Raw genomic sequence first — 23,442 nt, forward strand, 5'->3', positions numbered from 1 at the left:
TTTTAGTATGGTACTCTCTATGAATGAATGCTACACGGTTAGATCCATGGTTTGTGTCACAAATAAACCATTTCTAGGGGCCCCTGAATGGCCCCATCAGAAGCTACTGAGTTTTCTTTGCCTTGATAGCAGTCTTATAATTCTAGATCTCAGAGGTGCTAACATCAAAAAGTTCTATGGATGTTCTATAAATCAGTCTGCAGCCAAGGGGTTAAATAAATATTATTAGGGCTTAATTAGTAAAATGGCAGCAAATTTGCTTATTTCATCACTTCATAATCAGCGACCTTCTTTGCTCTGGTCTGTTTAACAGCTACAGTCTCAGATCAACTCAGCCTTCCAGGACTGTCAGCAGCAGAAACAGCAACTTTATACCGTTGGGGAAAATATATTACATTTGCTTTGCATTTCCTTGCATGATGACAATTCTGGATTAATACGGGTTGTTGCTATGTTGTTGTATGATGTTTTAATATCTTGTTCAATGAGCCCTTTTTTAACTTTGAGCCCCCGCCCCTCTAAAAGTCTCTGCATGGCCCTGCCACGGATGCTTTGATTCATTTAATTGTGGCATGTTTGGCTTTATGCTGCGGTTCTAATTATTGCTCCAGTATTTTCTCTTATGTTTATTGTGTGAACTCTAAAAGCACTAGGCCAAATCTTCCTTTAACACTTGAGGTTCTGCAGTAACTTCCATTTACAGTCGTTCACCCCCAGCCCAGATCCCGTCAGCAGCGGGATCTGGGCTGGGGGTGCACTAGGGGCATCTGGAAGTGAATTTAAAGAGAAGCAGAGCAAACAGTCACCAGGTGGTACCAGGTGGTACCAGGTGACCAGGGCTTTGAGGACCTCTGTGTTTAGGGGCGAGGCAGGGTTTTCCCGCTACTGCGAGGACAATTATAAAAATATAAATAGAAACAGTTTTTCTAACGTCAACATCAGACCTAAGTTTTTATTCAAAAAACCAGTGTATGAAAAAGATTTTTTCCCATGGTTTGATCGTAAGAGGCGCAGATCTGCCCCCTCCTCCTCACCATGGACCCGGAGTCTGAACAACATGGAGACAGAAACTGAGTCATTATTAGACTGAGGGCCCCAGACTAGTTTATTTTGATAATTATATTTAGCTAAATATTATTGCTTTGTGGCACAAGATTGTGATGCACACATTGAATATAATTATTATTATTATTATTTTTATCATAAAGGGCACTAGGGGCATCAAAGGTAAAGTGGGAAGGGGATCAAGCCCCCTCTGCACGTGCCTGTTATCAAGTGGGTATACTGCTTAAGATTGCAACTGTTTTTAATACCTGGAGAAAACAGTAGAGCTGGGGGACGGTATTGCTCGAAAATAAATTAATAAGGAATCCAATTGGTAGACCTCTATGGAAACTGTAACCTGATATCCCATAATGTAGAAATAAAGGCAGTGGTTTAGTTTTTCTTCTTTCGTTCTTTTTCGACTAAACTACTTCCAAATCTGTCCCAGAGCAACCCCATGGGGTGTCACTGCATCAGAGCTGCTCTTTACAAACAAATAAATCTACTGAACAAAGAATTAAACACAAGGAAAACTTGAGCGCCCACACACACACACACACACACACACACACATACTGATAAAAACCAGAGTACACACACCTACACACAGTTCTTGGTATCAGTATAGTTTGTTTATTAATGGTATATTTTGCATAGGAAAACATACTCAGTTCCAGTAACGAATTCACTAAAATTTGCTGATAGGAATGGTAAATATAGAAATATTAAAGACACATCATCAAATGTGTTGTTTCCCCCAAAGCAGATGAATAACAATGAAAGATGCACATGCACAGAAACCTTAAACCATAGACATTCAAACATGAACAGAAATTTTAACATACTGTCCAAAAATGTTTAGTCAATGTTAAAAAGACGGATATTTGATTCAACATGCAAACACAATATTAATAATAATAATGCTGTCAAAGGTGTTTTTAAAACTGCTCTGGTCTAAAGCAGTAGCCCTTTCCATAGTGAACATCCAGTTCAAGGCTGACCTCAGCAGTCCAGCTCTTCCTAATTCAAATATAAATGTGTAATATTGTTTTGACTTCTTGTTACACACACTGCAATGGGACAGTTAATGACAGTAACCCTGGGTTACATCAGGCTTGTTACATAACAAGGTTTCGATACAAAGTGTTTTTAGAAAACTAGAAGGAACAGCAACCAGCTCTGAGAAACCCACACATAAAAGTAAAAACTTTGACCCTTTGTTTTGTTTATTTCTTCTTCCTTCATGTATGAAAAGCTGTTGTGAAAGGGCATGGCTGAACAATCATGCAATTCCATGTGAAGTCTTTGCATGCCTACACTCTGAAAAAAGGATTTTTTAAAATATATTCATCGGGAGATAAGCAAAGCAGTCTGTTGTACATCAGAGCAATTCTGTTGGGAAAAATCCAAAATTGTGATCTTTCACAACAAAGTGTCTGATTCTTTACAAAGCGTCTACAGCAAGCAGAGTAAAGAGCAGAGCAGCTATGAGCCAGCAGACTAGGATTCTGATTCCAGGAAAACTTGCAGCCTTGACAGCTCAATCTGGACATCTGCTGCAGATCAGGGTACAAGTAGGATATACCTTAAATCAAATTAGAAACATGGGACTATATGAATCTGTGGCTGCAGGGTTTCTTAAGCATGGAACAAAATGGGCATTCATTTAAGAGTCTGAACTAAAGCAGAGGTCCAGAAAACAGCCACGTTGGGATGCAAGTTGCTGGAACAGAACAAGAATTCTCCCGACAGAGGTTTGACATTGTTGTCTGCAAACAGTAAATTCCCTACATGACCCCATCAAGGAAAGAAGTTTTGTTCATTTGCACATTTTCTCACATGAAGTGTAACACCTGACTTTTTCTCATCCTGAAAGAGTGAAATATTTCAGTCAATATATAAAAATTTGACACACTGTAAATGCATATTAATTTAACACTTTTGGATGAAAGTCTGAAGTCATCATTCTGTACCATTGCTTTCTTCTTACGCAATGCTTTCTTCATCAGTGCTTCACCTAAAATGGTCTGTGTCTAAATAGCTTTTTGGTAAATAAAATTTCTTCTCAGGATAAAGACAGCAGTGAGCCAGGTTTCCATGCAGCAGCGATCAGAGCTCACTGCAACTTACAAACTGGAAGTGATCAGCTTCAGCTGTCTGAGTCGCAAAGAAGGCAGGACTCACAGCTGCAGCAACAGCTTTTAAATAAAATGGTGATGACGTGACCCCCACATCCCCATTACACACACACACACACACACACGCACACACACCTACACACACACACACGTGGGTGTAGCTAACAGTCTTTGTCTGTCATCAGGATGTTCAGACTCATTCTGACTGCTGTTTATTGAGAAGTGTGTTTTCACCAGCTGTTTAGTGATGTGGGCCTCTGAGCACGTGTTTCGTGACCTGCTCAGGCTCAACAGAAGCTGAAAACCCTCAAGGTTCCTGCAGCACTGACTTTAAGATAGAAGCACATCCTCTTAATGAAATATTGAGTCTTTACTCTAAATATGACCCTTTTCATATTGTTCAGAAAAAGGCATTACATGGATTGGTAAAAGGAAACAGCCATGAATATTCATTACAAGAAGAAGCTGCCTTGATTTGTTACCTTCTTTCATCCTATGAAGTTTTTCCTTGGACATCATCCGGCTCAGTCTCTTTGGGTTGTTTTATGGCTTGTCACCTTCAGACCTGCACTGGGTTGCATACTGTCATGAACTGAGGTGGAAGACAGAAATGACTGTATCCATGCTGTAATGAATCTCATAGGCACTGCATGTTGAGATTATTTTTGGAAATTTTTTGATTTGCTGTTGACTTGATGTGTTTGCATGAAAATAATTATTTTTCTGTAGCAAAGGATTTATACTACAGTTCTTCAAACCTGTCTGATTATTTTGAATCACTAATAAAAATGAAAATAACATTTTGTGCCCTTTAGAATATTATGCCTTATTTTCAATCTGTTTAGTGTCAATATTGTTATTTTACTAACAATTCTAGCCTGAGATTTTGACCATGGATTAGCTAGACAATAGCCCAACAACTACAGTTTTCTATGACTGAAAAAGCTAAAAAAAAATTTGATCCCTGTCCAAAGCCTGAGTAAATGAACATTTCATACATTTCCATCAGCACATGTTTGAAATGTTCATGTTCCATCAAGTCAACAAACAGAACTAGGTGGATTTACAGCCACAATGGCTCTGACTTCACTCTCTTCGTGCCTTTATTCTGCTCTTCCAGAAGACTCTATGTTTAACACAGAACATGCACTGACATCCTTTTTCCTTTAACCACTGGAAGATCTCGTTGCCCCCACCTGTGACTTTTCTTTCCCTCCAGCAGTCTCTCATCCTGGACCTGAACTGCAGAACTTAATCTGTAGGATGACTCACAGAGCTTGTTGGTGTGTTGAGTTCTAGCACTAAACTGTCATGAATCAGATCAAACCTCAAGTTAAATCTCCTGGTAAAAAACTGTTTATCATTTACAATTTTAACATCATCTGTTAGCTAAGTCTTGGGAGGAGCAACATTTAATCAAACCTTACCTAATTGTGTCATATGAATGATTGATAATCTCTACTAATGTTGCTGTAGATGGTCAGAACCAAACTATGTCTCTAACCCACCTCTGCCTCCTTCTCATCTCTCATAAATGTATCCTCTACTTCTGTCACTTCCCACTGTGGGCTGAAACACACACACACACACACACACACACACACACACACACACACACACACACACACACACACACACACACACACATACCTCAACATACATGAACACAAGATACTTAAACATTCAATGGAAATTATTTTTACAACTTTTCCCAATTCTGTAAATGTTTCATACATTCTGATATGTTCAGAGCCAAGAAGCCACACAGAGAGGATAATAAAGTTATTTCAAAATAAACTTGAAAGAATAGTAGCTCAACATGCCCATAGATATTCTCAGTCATCTGGGTCATGTGTAGTATAACAAACTGAAATTGAAGGGAGCCAAGCTTTCACTCAGTTTTCTCTGAAGACATTTCAACACCTATCCTTGTCCAGGAGTTCACACAGCAGGCCAATGCAACCCAATAAATTTTTTTGCCAAATGCAATCTATATCTGACTTTTTCACAGCAGTCTGAACAGAGCAATTCCAATGTCTTTCACCAAAAAAATTTAAAAAAATCTGATCTGTACCACTTCCATAAGTGGGACTAAATTGTATTTGATAACTTTCAAAGTGAGCTATTGGCATAACATGACTGACAGCTCACTAAGGCTATTTCAAAGTGAATGGTCATGTCATTTTATGCAATTTTTACATCAACAAAAGATATGCATCATAATTCTGCACAAGAAGAAGCCAGACATGGTAAATTCAGATGTAAACAACAGTTGAAAATTGTAATCATGAAATGCTGAAAGCAGTCTGAGTCAGTAAAGCATCACCTCTCAATCCCACCACTCCTGGTCTGACTCCACATCCAAACAAACTTCTCTCTAGAAGCTCCAGTATGTGCTCCGCTACAGGCTTTAGTTGTTAGCTGGGCTTTCTTTTCATCAGCTTCCTTCATCTGGTGACGATCTGGTGACCTTGCTGCTGGCTCTCAGCAACTTTAAAATTCATCCATATGCAGCAGCGGCTGTTGTTACTGCCATAAACATTCTTCTTTTGCACATGGGAATTGCTTTGGGGCTTATACACTCAGAAGTCTGATTGCGTTTGCATTTAATTAGTAATAGTAACATCCACACAGAAAACCATTGGACATCCATACCTGCTGTCTGAATGTAGCCTTTGTCAATTCTGGAGGTTTGCAATTGAGCTTCATAGGAAAACCTGAGTGAAAGTCCGGTTATCTTTTGATTTCAGCCTGCTGAGGTAAGCAGCTCAATATCTAATGCTGTTAAATCAGGTGTGTCAAACTCATTTTCGTTTTGGGCCAAATCAAGACCATGAAGGCTCTTAAAGGGCCGGTTGTGCCAGAATGTGTTGATAAAACCTGTTCACAAACTGTTAATATGTCAATGAATTCTTAAAATTACATAATATTATTGAAGAGCTTTTCAGTCCCTTCAGGAATAAATGCGACTATTTACCCACTGTATAAATCATGGATTATAATCATACATCAACTAAATTCTCAAGAAACTGGAGGGATTGATTGACACAAATTGGCAGTAAACAGATAAGAACTGCATTGATATAATTGATAATATAATATTTTATCACACTTAGTGTTTAGTCTAGTCTGTGGAGGGCCACATAAAAAGCTATGACGGGCCGGATTTGGCCCCCGGGCCTTGAGTTTGACACATGTGTGTTAAATCATTTTCAGACTACAGCTGGCATCACACGGTTTTGTAGAAAGCAAGATGAGAGACTTTAAATCAGTGCAGATTGTGTCTGTATAACTTAGCATACTTGTATTGTATAAGGGTATTATCAGATTATTGCATAGTGTTTACATACATTTTAGCGGCACCTACATGTGAGCGATATTGTGTTCTAGATTGCAGTGCTCACTCTACGCTGATTCTAGCCATTAACTAGTGGATACAGTTTTAACTGGAAATCCTATAATCTACACTACGGCATCAGATATACAGAGAGGCCATGCTGGAAAGCCATTTCCTTCACACAGGATAATTCATTCACTCCTGATACAAATATGCACCAGTGTGATAAGAAATGAACCTAATTTCACATACAGTGCACACGTGACCATGACTTGGTCACATGGTTGGAAGTTCATTCCACTGATAGAGGTGTTCCATGGTCTAACACAATATGACTCAATTATGACGAATCAGTGCTGAAGACTCAGAGAGCTGCTTATGAATCTGAAGGAGCCAAAAAGTAGCAGACTCTGTCAGGAGCAATCTTTCTTAGAGAAACATACAGAAACTTTGAAATCAGATTATTTTTCATACAATCACTTCAATCACCAAATCATCCCAGCTCTGAGAATACAACTTAAATGTGGAAAATCTACATCTGCAACCCTGCAGAATGACAAGAAACTTCCTCGTGCACCTTTAAAAGTGCTGCCTGCTGCATCTTAGCTTTCCTCAATGTTTTACTGCTTCCTAGGAAAGGCACACCATGTGTTTTATGAACTATCGTGCAAAAAAGAAGTGGTGTAGTAAAAACAGAAAGACACAGAGAGGCCCTCCAATCAGCTGCTCCAGAGTACTGCAAGGTAAAACAGGATAAAAGATGGGATTTATTAGGCAAGGCCATGCATTCCTTTGGTCAGCGCAGCACCATGCAGAACAGGCAAGATCCCCTTAAAGGGAAAGGAAGTGACAAATGTGTGGCTTCCTTTTGAGCTTGAAGTCGGTAGGAAGTCCAAACATGTGCATGGAGAGAAAAATCATTGCGAGACTAAATGTTATGGATTTTCTTTACATGTAGCACCTAGCAACTACGAGGCTTTGACATGCAAGAGAAAGTGGTAGACAAACACAAACAGGGAAGCCACTGTGTGCATCTGCACACAGTGGCTTCCAACACTTGATGGCTATATTTTGGTAAAAGTACAACTCAGCAGGAGTCTTGTTAAAGCTTGAGAGTCAATAGAAAAAAAATTGTACATTATAACAGCTGCAATTTTATCACAACTTCATCATGCATGATGGCCAATTAAAATATATATTAAAAAAAACATCAAACACAGATCTGGATGACGTTTTGTTATGTTCTCAACATGAATAAAGTACAAGCAATATTTAATAAGATTTAAAGTCAGATCAAGTCACTCCTTCACCATCCTGACTTGCTTCTGTTTTCTGCCTTTATACCTCGCAACACGTCAGGATTTCTCCTCGTAGGTCAATATTTTGAAAATCCGAAAGAAAGAAAAAAAATAACAGAAATAATATCAAATTTGCCATATCATTTACTGTATAATATTTTTGTATGGCCTGTTTGTTGATTGTGGTTCTGGACCCCAACTGGGCCACACTTCAGAAATATGACAGAATCTGAACCCTGATCGAACCAGCCAGATATAACAGTGAGACAGCCACATTTGTATGTTTTCCTTATTGAAACAGAAATAATACATTCTAGATTTTCTGTGCAAAATCTTTTCTTGAAGAAAATTTAATTCTGAATCTTCACTCTTTCTTTGACAAACCTTGCTTATTTAAGATTAACGGCTGCACCACACTCTGCCTTTGACAAAAAGTTACTGGATGTTTATGGATTTATTTCCTTTGAGATTTAAAGCACCAAAACATGGTTTATAGTGGATGAATGGTTTGTATTTTTCTATTTTAAGACTTTAACTGGACTGCATGTGCTCTGAAAGGCCTTGGTTGTCTGTTCTGTATTAAATATGCACCATATGATTGGTACCATCCTTCAGTGGGGGTTGCAAATTCATTACGATGGCTGCAAATGGCTGACAGCACACACTTTGGACACAGACTAAGAGTGTATAACAGAATGAAGGAGGCCCACCAGTCATTCCTCGTGATCATTAAACATCCAGAACTCAAACCACTTGAGGAGTGGAGTTTGACAATCTTCAGAAAGAAGATTATTTGAAATTATGAGCTGTCAAAGCAAGTACAAAATAACTTTTATCATTAAAACATGCAAGGTTTGGACAAAAAGCACGAGTAAGCAGCTCGTACTGAAAGTGATGGGATGAAATGAGCTGATAAACAACAGCTCCAATCAGGTAAAGTGCACTATTATAAAATTTTGTTTGTTTGTCAGTGTTAAAGGTGGGAAATAAAACTGCTGGAGTATAGCACAGCAAAGTGAACTACAGACTGAGGGTCACAGTCTCTGTGCTTTGCCAGATGTTCAGACCCTTTATGATCCAGTGTTGCTATGGGGCCCAGTCTTGTGTATTACTGGTTTCCACCAGCTGTCTGACTTCTGCCCAGGACAAGACAGATTACATCATTACACATTCTATATCATACATGGAGGCTTTTACGAACAGAAACATTTAGTGGGCTTTTTAGTTCTTCTTGAACCCACTACCCTCCAATGGGCACATTTTAGTAAACTCTTAATTTTACAACTCTTTGTTTGCTCAAATGTGTAATCGTATCAAATAACTTATATGTGTTCCAATGAGGCTCATTTGTCAGATCAAAAGTAACTTTTGAAAATAATCTTTAAGCATTAAAGGTAAAGTATTAAACATACTTTTAAATATAAGGCAACATTTCAGGATTAAAATGTTTATTTATTTTAATTGTCATATTTCCATCAAATGTAAGTGGATAATTATCATTATTAATTGAAATAAGGGCTTTCAAACATCCGTCTGTGTTATTAATCTATACAATGTGTTTCACTTACAGATAAAGTTTGTGAAATAAATGGACTTTTCGATAATATAAACACGTATTTCTTTGTTAACTTTTGTTTAGTGTTTTAATCTCCATAGCAACAAATGCAAGAGTGATGAGCAGTTATGTATTAAAGGAGTGCAACAGAAAATGAGAATACTGTTGTGATTCGGTTTCATTTTAAGAATGTGGATTTGAGTCTCCTTTAGATAAAGACAGCAGGGGATTACTCTGATGAAATTCAACACTGATCATGTTTAATATGTTCTATGCAACACAATTTAGAAATAATAATAATAATAATTGACTAAAGCAGTATTTTACAGCTGAGCTCAAACTTCAAAAAACAAGATCTGCCTTTAAATCCTGGTCCTGGCTTGCCTCCTTACACCACTGCTGATGTCAGCTCTGGTCTGAAATGCAACCTGAGGTCCCACACAGTGAACATACAGTGCACATAGAGTTGAGGTTGGCCATTACAGAACCTAACAGAGCCCAATCGTCTTTCTAGAAGTCAAAGAGACACTGTCCTCCTCTCTTCAGCTCAGTATGTAGAGCTCCTCCACACCACAAACATTTTAGAGCACAGTCAGGCTCAGCAACACTCCACAATACCAAGTCTTTCTCAAAAAAAGGAGGTCAATATGACCATAGTGCACTGTTGGTTTCTACTCCAAAACACACACAGGGATATAACATGTTCATGTGTCTCCTCAGAACAGAGCAGGAAAGAGAATGCACAAACACAAACAGGTAAGCATCCACAGGTTGCTGCATTGTTTCTACACTGATCGCCTTCATTACCCAGAAACATGGCTGCATGTCAACAGGTCCTGACTCACAGGCAGAAATCTGTGTCTCCATAGGAACGGACATCTCCAGCATGTTATCCCAAACATGCACAGAAGTTTACGAGCTTTTCCTCTAAATCTTTAAAAGTGCTTGTGTTGTGTTGAACAAAGCAAGAAGAGAAATCTTATTTCACTCCTTGTTTTCATCTTAAAAGCATATTAAACATTTTGCAATGCAACCTAAAAGCTTCAGCCTGATGATTGTCAAAAAAAGAAAGTTTCTGTCTCAGGATGGATGGAAATGAAAAAGAAACTCAGCTCATCTGAATAACGACTAAAAAGTGCAAACAAACATACATAGAAACATTCTAGTCAGTCTGGAAATGAATGGAGGTTTGTTTGCATATATTAAAAGCAGCACCTGCACTGATGAAGGTAGGGTGCTGGTCATTAGAGCTGGGATGTATACAGCCCTCCAGCAGGACTTAAAATAGACAGCCTGGAATAAAGGCTGACATGTACCCTGGGACAACAAGGTCCATCCTTGGGATGCAGTGGGCTTACAAGCTTCCCAGAACCTGCAGAGTTGAAGCATAGTTCTTTAGAAACCAATCTGACGGTTTTACCAATCCACAGTCTTCATGTAAAAATCCCCAAAGCTGTCAGTTATGACAGTTATGTAGTATTATACAGCAGAGTTCAATCAGGCACGGCCACATGACTGAGCAGCATCCACCTTCCATCTAGGTGGTCCTCTCCGGTGAAAAGCATACATAAATACATGGTCATATATATTTATGTATGCATGAGACCAGGGTGTGGCATTTCTAGAAAACTGGACATAGTTTCTGCTCTAATAGTGTCTTGATGGAATTATTTCCTCCAGAAGCATGCTGTCAGCTTCATCAGCTTTCTGCCAAAGTTCGCTTAGTTGCCCAGATACCAAGACTGGAAGAGAAACAAAGAAGAGTCAGGATATAAACAAGAAGGATCAGATTAAACCTGATCCAGGATTTCCTTCAGAAGCAGAACATTCCACTTAGATGAAGACTGGAGTAAATATTGTTTACTCTTACTTCTCTGCCTTTACTCAGCTGACTAAAAACATGATTACATTTCTAGTACAAGTTCCAACCTAGACAGTGGTATGCATGACTGTCACTACATGCTTGCTCAGAACTGAAATGTATTCTTTCAGAGTATTATTGTATTTTGACCTGCAATGGACTGACTACCTGACAGGTGAGAGGAGATCGCACCTCCCACCCATTGACCGCTGGAGATAGGCACCAGCCCCCCTCTTATCTCACTAATGAAAGCATGTAGAATAACCGATAGATAGGTATTATTGTATATACTACGAAATTGCAAACTAAAGTCAAAAATAACAAATTTAAATAAAGAAAAATTCATTTGTTCTTCCAAAATCCAAATAATTCAGCTGACAATGCATTTTACAGTTCTTAAACGAAATGCAGAATAAACCAAGAGGTTTTACTTGAGCCATTTCTGTTTCAGGTTTCTGCAGCCTGAAGCCTGGAAGGCAGCGCCATCCACCAGTCAAGGTTTCTATTCAGTTTGTCACAGCCAGGCTGTGACAAACCAACGTCTTCATCATTTGTAAGGTGAAGACCTGCATCTTTTTAATCATTTTCTGCTGATGTTGCTAGCATCAGGGTTACCACTGGAATCATATAATTTATTTCCTATTAATAATTTAGGCCATAACATGATTCTAGGATTGCAGAAACAGCTGTACTGACCTGGGCTTGGTACAGCCCCCCAGGATCTCGGGGGTTGACTCCAACGAAGGAAGACCGGCTGGCAGGTGGGGTCCCAGGAGCAGAGTATGCTGAAGAAATTATACACTCTCATGTCAGCGGTAGTACCAACAAAATGTTTCTCTATCATAAAAGAAAGGCAGGGAAAACATCTTGTTGGCATGTGTGAAGCAGCAGAAGTTCTGTGGTTGAGTTTATTTTTCCAGATTAAAAGTAAAATTGTTGAAGGAATAATTAAGGGGAAAGTATTTGGTATTTGGTTAGAATCACATACAGTAAAATAAAAGACAAAACATCAAGTTACTTTATACTCCTGTTATATGTTAATATTAATGGTGGTGGTGGGTATGTTTTCATACATCTTGGTGTCTGTCCGAGGTGTGTCCATTGTGGCGGAGCAGAGTTCATATTAACCTGTCTGGTTCTAAGTTAGGGTTTTCTTCCTGCTTCATACAACAGAAAACAAGTATAGTTCCTCAATCTCAGATAACAGCTCTTATGACCATGAGTCCGTTATTGCTGCTCCTAAACCTTGCAGTAAAACTAAGCATGTAAACAGATGCATTCTGTGTAGACATGTAGTATAGAAATAGTTGTTGTGAGTAAACTTACTTGGTGATGTAGGGGAATTTGCCCCCCCATCAGAGGAGGAGGTAGAAGCTTTGGACTCTGTGGGACCTGCTGGTCTGGGGAGGGAGGATGCTGGTCCAGGGGGTGCTAACATCTGAGAGGAGATATAATGGCTGGGCACTTTAACCTGAGTGCTGCCATTCAGCTGCAAAACAGATCAGTGGTATAATTATCTGTTGCTAAAGAGACAGAAAAATCCTGGTTTTAATTAGTAACAGGCGATATATAGAAATATAAGCAGCATTTTAACTCTACATGCAGTGACAGTGAATTCAAGATACCAATCTAACATTTTTCATATTTCAGATAACTTTTGGGGATTTTTTTGTATACTTTAAAATAATAATATAGGAAATCAACTTTGTCTACACAGATAATTTCATCTAATAATCCCTAATCAAGAGTGCTTTCAAAAACGTTTAAGGATTAAACCTTTACTAGTACAGTGACTTGTGGTCAGGGGAGGCAAGTGAGGCAGAATAATGGAAAAATATAATAAAATCATTTATATTGATATTTTCACCCTGTGGTTTGTACTGTTAAGTATTTATTTTTCATTTAGCTTAACCAATTTTGATTTTTTTTTTTTTTTCAAAATCACTGCTTTTTCCCATTCAAATGCTCATAACGCAGCTGATGAGGCAGCAGTGAACTGAGCCTCACCTGGGATTGATCAACCTCTCACTAACTGCACTGGCCGCCATTCTATGTGAGCATGCTCCTCCTGTCTGTACGTCGTCAATAAAATGGTTAAAAAACATTTAACATATGAACTGATTTTCCATAATTTAGCTTATGTATATAATGCACAGTGTTATTGTCACCAACTGGGTGCGTGGACCAAGAAAGGTCAACACATGTTTGGGCTCCAGAGGAACGTGAAACAATCCACCCTCTTAACTTTTATTCCATCCCTGAAGAAGGTGGAGAGTTTGGAGCGCTGCATCTTCTAAAAACCATGATGATCCATAATGTTCACATGTTGAACGTGTTCAGGTCACATGTTGAACCTCCTTTAGGTTTGGTTTTTTAAATCAATCTTACAACAATGATCAGCAGATGTGTTAAACCCTGCTCCCTATAAAAGTTTCAATAGAATGTGTTTGCTGTGTGACTGGAGACCTCTGCTTCATTCTCTGGGCTTTGTGAAGCTGGAGGACAGCAAAACAGCTGAAACACTGAGTTCCTTCAAATCAATGCTAAAAAGCCAACTGTTTATGGTGCATTCACACCATAATCGCATTAAGCGTGTCTAGTTTACATTCAAAGTCTATGTGGAGGTGTGTCAGAATCGCTGTAGACATTGTTTTCTGTTGCCGGCCTATTTGTTGGACGTGTCGAACGCTTCAAACCAGGGGTGTCAAACTCCAGTCTTCAAGGGCCACTGTTAGAATAATTATGTTTTGTTATCATTCTTACATTGGTAGTTATAATAGATTTAGTATTCACATCCCTGAGAAAAGCTTTCATACTTGTTAGACTTTGGAGCTGCAGCTGTGTTCAGACCTTGAAGCTGCAGCCACTTGTATCTTCGGGATACTCCTATCTGCCTCCCTCCACATTTCTTTTCTACTTTCTACTTTGTAATAAAAGACAAAGCCCTAACAAAGGGTCTTCAGAGCGCTCAGTGAACGGCTTGAAGCAGCAGTTTGCTGGGTTCTCTCCTTTTGCAAAAGCTTTTATAAAATTCACTTGTGTTGTCTGTTTGTTCTTTTATTTAGATTCACAAATACCTATCAGCCACTGTCCTGCAACTTTTAGATGTGTCTCTGCTTCACCACACGTGAACAGAATAATTAGGTGATTAGCAAGGCTCTGGAGAACTTATCTAAACAACAAGGAGGTAATTAAGCCATTTCATTCCAGTGTTTTAAACCGGTGGCACATCTAAAAACTGCAGCTCAGCATCCCTTGAGGACTGGAATTTGACACCAGTGCTCCAAACTCAATGTTCCTCCACATAGACTTTGAATGTAAATCAGACAAGCGCATTTGTTGTGGAAACACCATTAGAATTGCTTTTGAATCACAATCACTGGAATATTGACCAATATATTTGATGTGTAATGATAATTTTTATTGTAGCACTTGACAAAATGAAACGTGACTAGTTTCACAATTGGTGACTGTATGTTGTTATGTAAAACACTTTGAACTGCCTTTTTCCTGAAATATGCCATACAAATTAACTTTGAGGAGGACGTGCAGTGGGAACAACAGGTGGCATAAATCCCCTCTGCTCCAGTCATTTAAGTCCTCACCCATGTTTTCTCATCTTTTGCACTTCCTGTCTGAGCGCCTCTTGTTTCCTCTTTCTCCTCCAGCCACAGACGCAACTGACAATACCTCCACTGCCATTCTGAAGGGCAGACTGAATCAAGTCATGCCTCAGAGCGTCAGGAAAATGCTTTCTCGTCTTCCCTTTTCACCTCAGAGCCCTAAAGTCCTGCAGCTCTTTAAAGGCTTCTACTGCTTTTTTCTTTCCTCCATAACAAGAAAATGAAACCATAACAAGGTTTTATTTTGTTCTGTGCACTGCTTTTCGTGACAGTTCACCCAATTGTTGAATAATTTGAAATTACTTTTTATGAAGTGCCTCAAAATGATATATTTGGATTGTAGATGAACAGAGGAACTTACGGAGCTGGGGGACTGATTTGCAGGGTCACAGGCCAATGAGACTAGATCCTTCAATGGGTCCTGGGCCAAATGGGGAGGGTATCGGATTGCTCCATGGGCAAAATAGGAAGAAGACGGAAAGTGAAGCGATGAGGAGGGATGAGGACATCGAGAGAGACCTGACAAGAATATGAAATATTTGTGAAATTTCTAGAGGAAAACATCTTATAAATGTATTACAGTATGGCTGGGGCCTCATGCATAAAAGAGTGCTCAGTTTTCACACTAAAACTTGGCATACAAAAAAATTTAGAAAAGTGCGGCACACAAAACAAAAATCGGATGCGCTGCATACCTTTCCTTTATAAATCCTAATTTGCAGAAAATAGAGCGCAGCTGCTGGTCCGTCCTGTCGCCACCCAGAACTGGGAGGTTATCTCCACAATACATATGTAAATAAGTATAAATACCCAGAAGTGTGCCATCACGTGACGCAATAACCATGACAATGTCCTTGTTCAAAGCAGTACATTTATAATAATAATAATTATAGATTTTATTTAAAAGATGCTTTGAGGACCCAAAATGTCACTTCACAAAAATAAAAATAAATTTTAAAGAAAAAAAATCCAGATCAAAAAAATAAAGGGATCTTGCAAATACCAGTTTGAACAGCAGCGTGTCAGAGTCCTTTGAGTGGGAAATGTGGACATTTATTCAAAATAGTGGAATCATGTTCAGAAGATTAACATTTACAGAACAGAGATGCTTTTTGCCCATAAAGGCTCATTCACAAAGCGGGTGGCTCGACTGAAGGATGACTGCAGTTGGCTCCTTCTTTAAATTCTGCTCAAAGCTCCAGGATTATCAATCTGGATTAATCTAAGCACTAATAAACAATCATCAACATTTCCAAGCAGATCAATATGATCTCTGATCAATCACTCCCTCAGAACCCTTCCATTGGCGATGTTCTCCATCAGAGCCAAAGCGCTCCACAATTACACGGCTCACCTTTGCGCAGCTGCTTATATACATGTGATTGCATACATACCTTGATCACCTTAAAGATAATCAAAGCTGTTGATTATTTTCAATCAGCACGTTTGAGTAAATCTGCTGATCCAATCCTGTTTTCTTCTTTCAGTGAGAATGAAATGACCCCATAGATGCTTTTTGTGCACTTCGGCACATTGCGTTACATCTTTATGAGGCAAAAACGGAGAAAAAGCACTATTTAAATTCAAGCGAGGTTTTCACATGCTTTTATTTTTATTTTCTTTATTTTATGTGTGTTAGCCTATTGTCTGAGGATGAATGCGGTTCAGTTTCATCATTTACGTTGAAACAGTAAAATATTAAAGTCATAAAAAACATCAGGTAAATAACCAAATGTAGTCAGATTTCAGGGTTTTTAGATGAGTTTTGACGCTTTGTAGTTTGGTATTGTCCACAGAAAAAGTTTGCGTGGCTGCCACATATTTCTATGGTAGCGAAAAAGTGTGGGTATGTTTATGCAGACTTTGATGTAGTTCATTTTTACACATGTCAATTTGTGCATAAAATATGCCGCCGCACATTTTTTGTGCGCACTTATGCATGAGGCCCCAGGTGTATTTGTAAAGCAGAGCGAGAGAATGTTAGGGACTCTGAGGGCTACGCACCACTGTGCACTGCTATGACTGGCCGGTGGTGCTGAGTGAAGGATCCCATCCTTGGTGAGCCCTCCTGTGGAGAAGGGCTGTCCAGCTCTGCCTTCTTCACTGGGGGAGACAAACCTGTACCACAAAAACATAAATATATGCTTCATTAATAAAACCAGTCACATTTTTGTACCACAAAAACATAAATATATGCTTCATTAATAAAACCAGTCACATTTCTTTTTATTGCTCAAACGTAACAATAACATGTGGCTTTTGCTACAACATCTATTGTTAGAAGACAGAAGTTGGGGTCCCTGGACAGAAAATCTAGTTCTGTTAATGTGGGAAACAGAACTAAATTACTCACATAAATGAAAAGATGAATGTACTGTGACAAAGAATTAGTTTACATAGAAAATTGACACAACAACAATAAAACAAAGATAATTAGTTTATTTTGACTCTATGCTCCTCATTCATCAGCTCAGTCTGGCAGTAAGGTGGTTGCCTGGGGGATTCTTAGCTTGGTTTCCTACAGTGCTGAGGTGTGATCGTAGGGTGAGTAAGGCTGTGGGTGCTGGTCTTATGTGACATATTATCCTTCTCTGCACATGCCCAGTGCTGCCCCACAGGGGCCACCTGTCTCCTCAGGTATCTGTTCTCCCTGTGTGGTGAGGAAGAAGACATCAGGTGCACAGGTGACCACCCTGTTAAAACATTTTGCCCATCTGGTGGAACAGACTGCTCAACAGAACTGGGAGGTTATCTCCTGGTCACCTTTGTGGGATTCAGTCGCTGGCAGTTCCAGGAAGGGAACTGCCAGCCTCGACTGACTCATAGCATGCGAATATATTTTGGCCATGTTAACATGGTCTTATTAGCTTGAGATGAAATGGGTTTAATAGTTTTCCTATTGTATATTTTTCTGAAATTTAAGCTGTGAATCATATTTAAATGCATCAACAGTTCGGACTCTCGATGCTGTTCATGTTTTTTCACTTAGTAAGTTCTTCTGCTGACAGAAAATAAAACAATTTAAGCCTCTGTCTCTCAGGCTAACTGGTACAATAAGATGTTGCTTATTCTGTTACCTCCTTCCAAGTCATCAGTCCAGTTCCTGGAACTGCTTGCAGGAGATGCAGGTGAATGGTAATACTCCCCTCCAGGACTGTCAGCATCCTCTTCAATGGAGCTAGACTTAAGGCGTTTACTCCTATAGACAGATTAGTATATAATTATTCTGGACTTAAATTACTGTTCAGAATTTTTGACAGAAATAATGCCTAAATATGCATAAGTGTTGTCCTGCTAAATAAAATTACTCTTTTATTATCAAACCTGTACTATTTGTCTGTAGACATGTTGGTTTACACTAAACTCTGTCAAAAGAATACACAAATGCATTTAATGTATTCTTAAATGAAGACAAATGCTAACCATTTGTCTTCATAAAAAAATTCTTTAAAGAAGAAATGATGAAATGACTGACATAAGCATCCAAGCAGCTTACCTGTCTAGCATAAAAGCTTTAAAATTATTCAAAGCTAATGTAAGCCTATTTAAAACTAACACAAGCCATCTAAGGCTTATCTTTGATAATGGACAGTAGAGGAAAAAGGCAATTCAGTTGTTGGCCAGCGTAGGTATGTTAGTCACATTCTGCCTTTCCTTGTTTTCAAGTAATATTTGCCATTCTGCATATTTTCACTTATGCAACATAAGTCCTCCCTCAGATCACTGATGAGAAATTATACTCAATATGCCGGGGAGGTACAAAAAGTCAACATAGAAACACAGAAGAAGCTATCTGTCCCTTAGGTTAGAGTGGTCTCTCCTGTTTTCAACATGTTCATTCTGCTTTACTTCAACTCCCATCTTCTGTTTTTTCTTCGACTTCAAGCACAACCTAATAAACTTGATAGATAAGTCCCTTAATTCTGAGTTTTTCTTTTATAACTCTAAAATATAATCAGCATCAATTGATATAATCAACTGACTATATTATATAATTATAATATAATCAGTCAACTCAGATGCATGTTTTGTGTCTGCATACCCGCTGGAGGACGTGCTAGCCAGCGACCGTCGCAGGCTGACCGGTTGATTGATGGACTGGTTAAGGTCATAAGCCAGATGACCTTGAAGCTCCCCAATAGAGAAACCAGGTCCCATTCCTGTAACTACTGGAGCTACACATAGAAGCAAAAAATTCTGTTCAGATTTAGAGTACATACAAACTGAAACTTCTATACCCAAACTGTTGATATTTTGAATAATTCTGAAGTTCAGATTAGGTTATGAATTAATTAGTGTTGTTCATGACTCAAATTTTTGGGAGTTAAAGGAAGAGCTCAAAAGAAAAAAGGTTTTAAATAACTAAATGGGATGTAATGGAAGGTTAAAGCACAGGGGGTGCTAGGGAGAAACTTAAGTGAATGATGTAATGAGAGAATGAAAAAATAAGAGCTAAAGTTTACCAAAAAAATAGCCACCTTCAATAAACACCATCAGTTTATTTTATGATGATGGTTCCACAGCATTTGTTGGTTGACACTTGTAGCATGTGTTGAAATAGAATTTTAAATTAGCACAATCGTACACAGGCTAACCTTTACGTTAAGACAAACTTAGATAAAGATCCAAACTAAAACAACTGGTGATTCTCTGAAACTTACATACATTTCTAATCAGAAGGTAGTCTTGTACTCCCTAAGGGGTGTTTTCAGACAGGGCGCATATTGGCTATCAGGGCAATAAATTCTTTACTCAGGGTTGAAGAGTTCAGGCAAACATTAAAAACTATAGAAGTCCGTTACAAAATATAATCAAACGTATTAAGATATTTCCTTAAGCATTAAACAGCATGTTTTGAATTAGTGAGTTTTAGATCCAAACTTATAGTTGGTATTTAGCATTAGATTTTGTGCGAGTTTGTTTAAAAATACAAACTGGTTTCTTGCTGAATCATTTTGAGCCAGAGATAACACTGCAGCTGCACGTCATAAATCACGGTATGGCCAGGAGGCTGGTACGAGAAGAGCTTGGTGTTTCAGTAGGTCTCAGAGGTAATAAAATTAACATTAAGACAGCCCCCACAAAGGAAAAAACACGCCTTCTAAATGCATAGGGAAATACACAGTCTTATAAAAGTTTTCGTTTGCAACAGAGAATTCGAATCTCTTTGTGCTGAGTGAGTGACTCCCAAAGATACATCTTTGTTTTTCTTTTCAAACTCATTGCAGGTATTTTTCTATTTGTCATTTTTGTGGACTTTTGATTTCTGGGTGAGATGAGCTAAATCAAGTTATTCCTCTGTTACTCCGGATTCTTGAGTCCCAGCGTGCGCAGGGAAAAAGAGCAATCATACGACATCAGACTTCAGATATCTAGAGTTTTTATCCAGAGAAATCAATGCATATAAAATGTTACAATAAGCATCTCACCCAGAAATCAAAAGTCCATAAAAAATTTCTGGCTTAATATATTAATCTTTTTTTTCCCCCTCTAGATTGTTGACCCATGCTGAGATGTTGGACTTTTACAGCCATAGTTTTAGTTTACATGTTTTATTTTGTATTATTTCTATTTTTTGTTGTTAAGACTCTTATTTTGGAAGATTAAGGTAGGAAGTGGAATCCAGCATGTTGCTAGGTTTCCGCTTTGGCAAGTAAATGCAGAAAGATGATTTAAGTTTAAGAATTTATTTAATGACCTCATTTCTACTTCAAAAGCAAGGGTCAGCCAGCAAGGTATGTTTATATGTTTTATGTTATTTTTTATGTCTATTGTATTCTTGACACCATCTCACTAAGTTTACGTTGTGTTTTAGTTCGTGGTGTCAGGGAAACTGAAGCTGTAATAAGAACAACTTTAAAGAGTTTTATTAAAGAGTTTTATTAGAGTTTTATTAAATTGTTTTAGTTTGGATCTTTATCTAAGTTTGTCTTACATCATCTGCACTTTACCATAATTGGACCTGCTGCTTCTTCTTTGGTGTGGTTGAGTGCCTTTAGTTAATTTTAGTTGTATATATTATTATTATTATTGTGTGTTTGTTTATTTAATATTGTAGATATTTGACTTTTTGCACGGGAGTTGCAATAGAAATTTCGTTGAATCCTGTTCAATGACAATAAATGCTATTCTATTCTATTCTATTCTATTCTAAAGCTGACTTCACACCAGCAGTGCAACGAACTCTTAATTGCCATTAAGAAGAAGAGGTGGAAGTGATATTGGACAGTTCACTTTCACTGCCCCGTTCAGATAAAGAAGACTTACTTCTTGAGACCTGGACCAACTCAGGAACACTGAAAACTCCTGAAGTCACAAAACTTTCCTGGAACTCTGCTCCATCTGCAGAAACAAACAGTCAGTTAAAGACTGTTGTGAGTCTGGGGAAATGGCAAATGTACATACGTGCACATACTAGGCTTTGACCCTGCTATTTTGTCCTTACTACTCTCTACTTGTTGGACATGGGATTGAAGAAAATATATGCGCTTACAAGGTTAAAAAATATTAGTTTGGGCTTTATAACTTACCTGAATTTTGACTAGCGGTTAAAGGAACAGAAAGAAGAATGAACGGAATTATTTATTTGAATTAAACAATGCTTTTCTCCAGGAAAAGATAATATTTCTTATATTATGGTTAATAAGCTTAGTAAATCATCTAAAAAGGTTTTATTGGAATTCTATAATAAGATATGGAAAATGGGTTTTTCACCTATGGAATGGAAAGAAGCAATCATAGTTCCAATTTTAAAGCCATGAAAAGAGCGGTCAAATCCAGAAAGTTATACATATTGCTTAAACTTCAGATATATGTAAAATAATGGAGAGAATGATAAATGAAAGATTGAGCTACTTTGTTGAGAAGAGAGGATATTTATCAAAATTTCAAAGAGAGTTTAGAAAAGGTAGAAGCACTATGATTCCTATTCTATGTCTAGAACATGAAATCAGAAAAGGGCAAGTTAATAAGGAGTGTGTGCTGGCTGTTTTCTTTGATATAGAAAAATTATGTAGAAAGAAGGTTTTTTAATTAAATTGAAAAGAATGGGAATTAGTGGATCAATGTTTCATTGGATAAAAGATTTTTTTACACGATAGATCAATACAAGTAAGACGAGGACAACATATTCTCAAGGGACAACATATCCCTCAGGGAAGTATAGTGAGTTCTTTGTTTTTTTCTGTTATGATTAATGACATGTTTGACGATTTACAATAAATTGTAATCTATCAAAATGAAAGAGGAGCTTCAGTTTTTTCCGTTGATTTAAAAAAAATCCTGGTCAAATACAAAAAACATTCTGTTAATCTACAGTGTGTTTTCACACATAAGTATTCCTGTACCAAACAATCAATATGGAGGAAATTTTTCTTAAGGAGATTCGTTACCTATAGTTCCTGTCCGACTGTCCTCCTGATCAGAGCCAACTCCAGTACGACTGGGACTGTTACTCTGCTCTGCCTCTGAAAACAAGGGAAGGCAGAAAGTAAAAGTGTGTGTATGTGCATGTGTGTGTGTGTGTGTGTGTGTGTGTGTGTGTGTGTGTGTGTGTGTGTGTGTGTGTGTGTGTGTGTGTGTGTATGCATGGGGGGGTGTGTGTGAGGGTGACTGTACTGTGTGTGCATAGATACCCTTCTCCTGGACGTAGAAGGCGAGGTAGAGGTCTAGCTCTTTCACAGAAACAGAGATGTGTCGTGGCTGGACGCAGAGAAGAGGATTGGAGCAATGGCCTCCCTTAACCAGACGCTCTCCATCTGTGCTTTCTAGAGGAATTCCCTTAAAGAGGATAACCATCACCAAGTCTAACCTCCACACCTGGAATACAAAGATTATAATCATAAACAAAAAATGAAATTATTATCACTACAGTCAACCATAACTTTGTATTAGTATTCATCATGAGATAGTTGGATGGTATCAGAACCTCCCTAAATGTGAGATGCGATGATAAGTAAAACTGCAGGTCACTACCCCTAATGATGCCCCCTCATGGGACCCGGGACCCTGCCACCTCCCCTGAAAAGAAATGTACTATTGCACCCAATTTGAACAAGTATCCTTTATTGATGTTAACAAATATCAAAACTGTGTCTTACACCATGTCCTTCTAGATAAAGGCCAGTGTTGTATTCGAAGAGGATTTAATGCAACAAAAAAAAAAGTGAAACGACACAAAATACAGAAGAGTATATACAAATCATGTTATGACATACAAATCAAGATAGAAGTCATACTATGGCCAAAAAACATTACTTTATAAAGATATGAAGGATTGTAAAGGCATGTACATTTGGAATTCTCTGTAGATAAAATTAGACAAGGTATGTCAAATGTTAGACAAGTTCCTGGCAAAGTTAAATGTGGATTTGGCATCATCGTGTGGCCAAACAGAATTACTATACTATGATGGGAAGTTGTTTCAGGCCTGTTTAAAAAAAGTCAGGTCATGTGAAGGAATTTTACAAAAATACATCAACATATGAAGAAAACACTCCAAACAAATGTACTGAAAATAACCATACTAATAGTCCTTATAACATCATAAATGTAACCAAAACTGCATGTATAAAAATTATCTATGGC

General features: G+C 38.1%; 1 protein-coding gene across 1 annotated transcript in view; it reads right to left on the minus strand.

The window, feature by feature from the left end:
• Positions 1-1,607: 1,607 nt before the first annotated feature.
• nfic (nuclear factor I/C) overlaps positions 1,608-23,442 on the minus strand; it is a 37,425-nt gene continuing 15,590 nt past the window's right edge. The window contains exons 4-13 of the mRNA XM_055024127.1: positions 22,491-22,674; positions 22,248-22,322; positions 21,124-21,198; positions 18,899-19,031; positions 17,934-18,055; positions 16,861-16,974; positions 15,218-15,375; positions 12,560-12,722; positions 11,930-12,018; positions 1,608-11,114 (exon numbers count right to left, since the gene is read on the minus strand). Coding sequence (XP_054880102.1) covers positions 11,094-11,114; positions 11,930-12,018; positions 12,560-12,722; positions 15,218-15,375; positions 16,861-16,974; positions 17,934-18,055; positions 18,899-19,031; positions 21,124-21,198; positions 22,248-22,322; positions 22,491-22,674 — 1,134 coding nt within the window. The 3' untranslated portion in view covers positions 1,608-11,093. The remainder of the gene's footprint in view (positions 11,115-11,929; positions 12,019-12,559; positions 12,723-15,217; positions 15,376-16,860; positions 16,975-17,933; positions 18,056-18,898; positions 19,032-21,123; positions 21,199-22,247; positions 22,323-22,490; positions 22,675-23,442) is intronic.

The sequence above is a fragment of the Poeciliopsis prolifica genome, unplaced genomic scaffold (assembly GCF_027474105.1).
Source record: "Poeciliopsis prolifica strain line A6 unplaced genomic scaffold, Auburn_PproV2 SCAFFOLD115, whole genome shotgun sequence".
Lineage (NCBI taxonomy): Eukaryota > Metazoa > Chordata > Actinopteri > Cyprinodontiformes > Poeciliidae > Poeciliopsis > Poeciliopsis prolifica.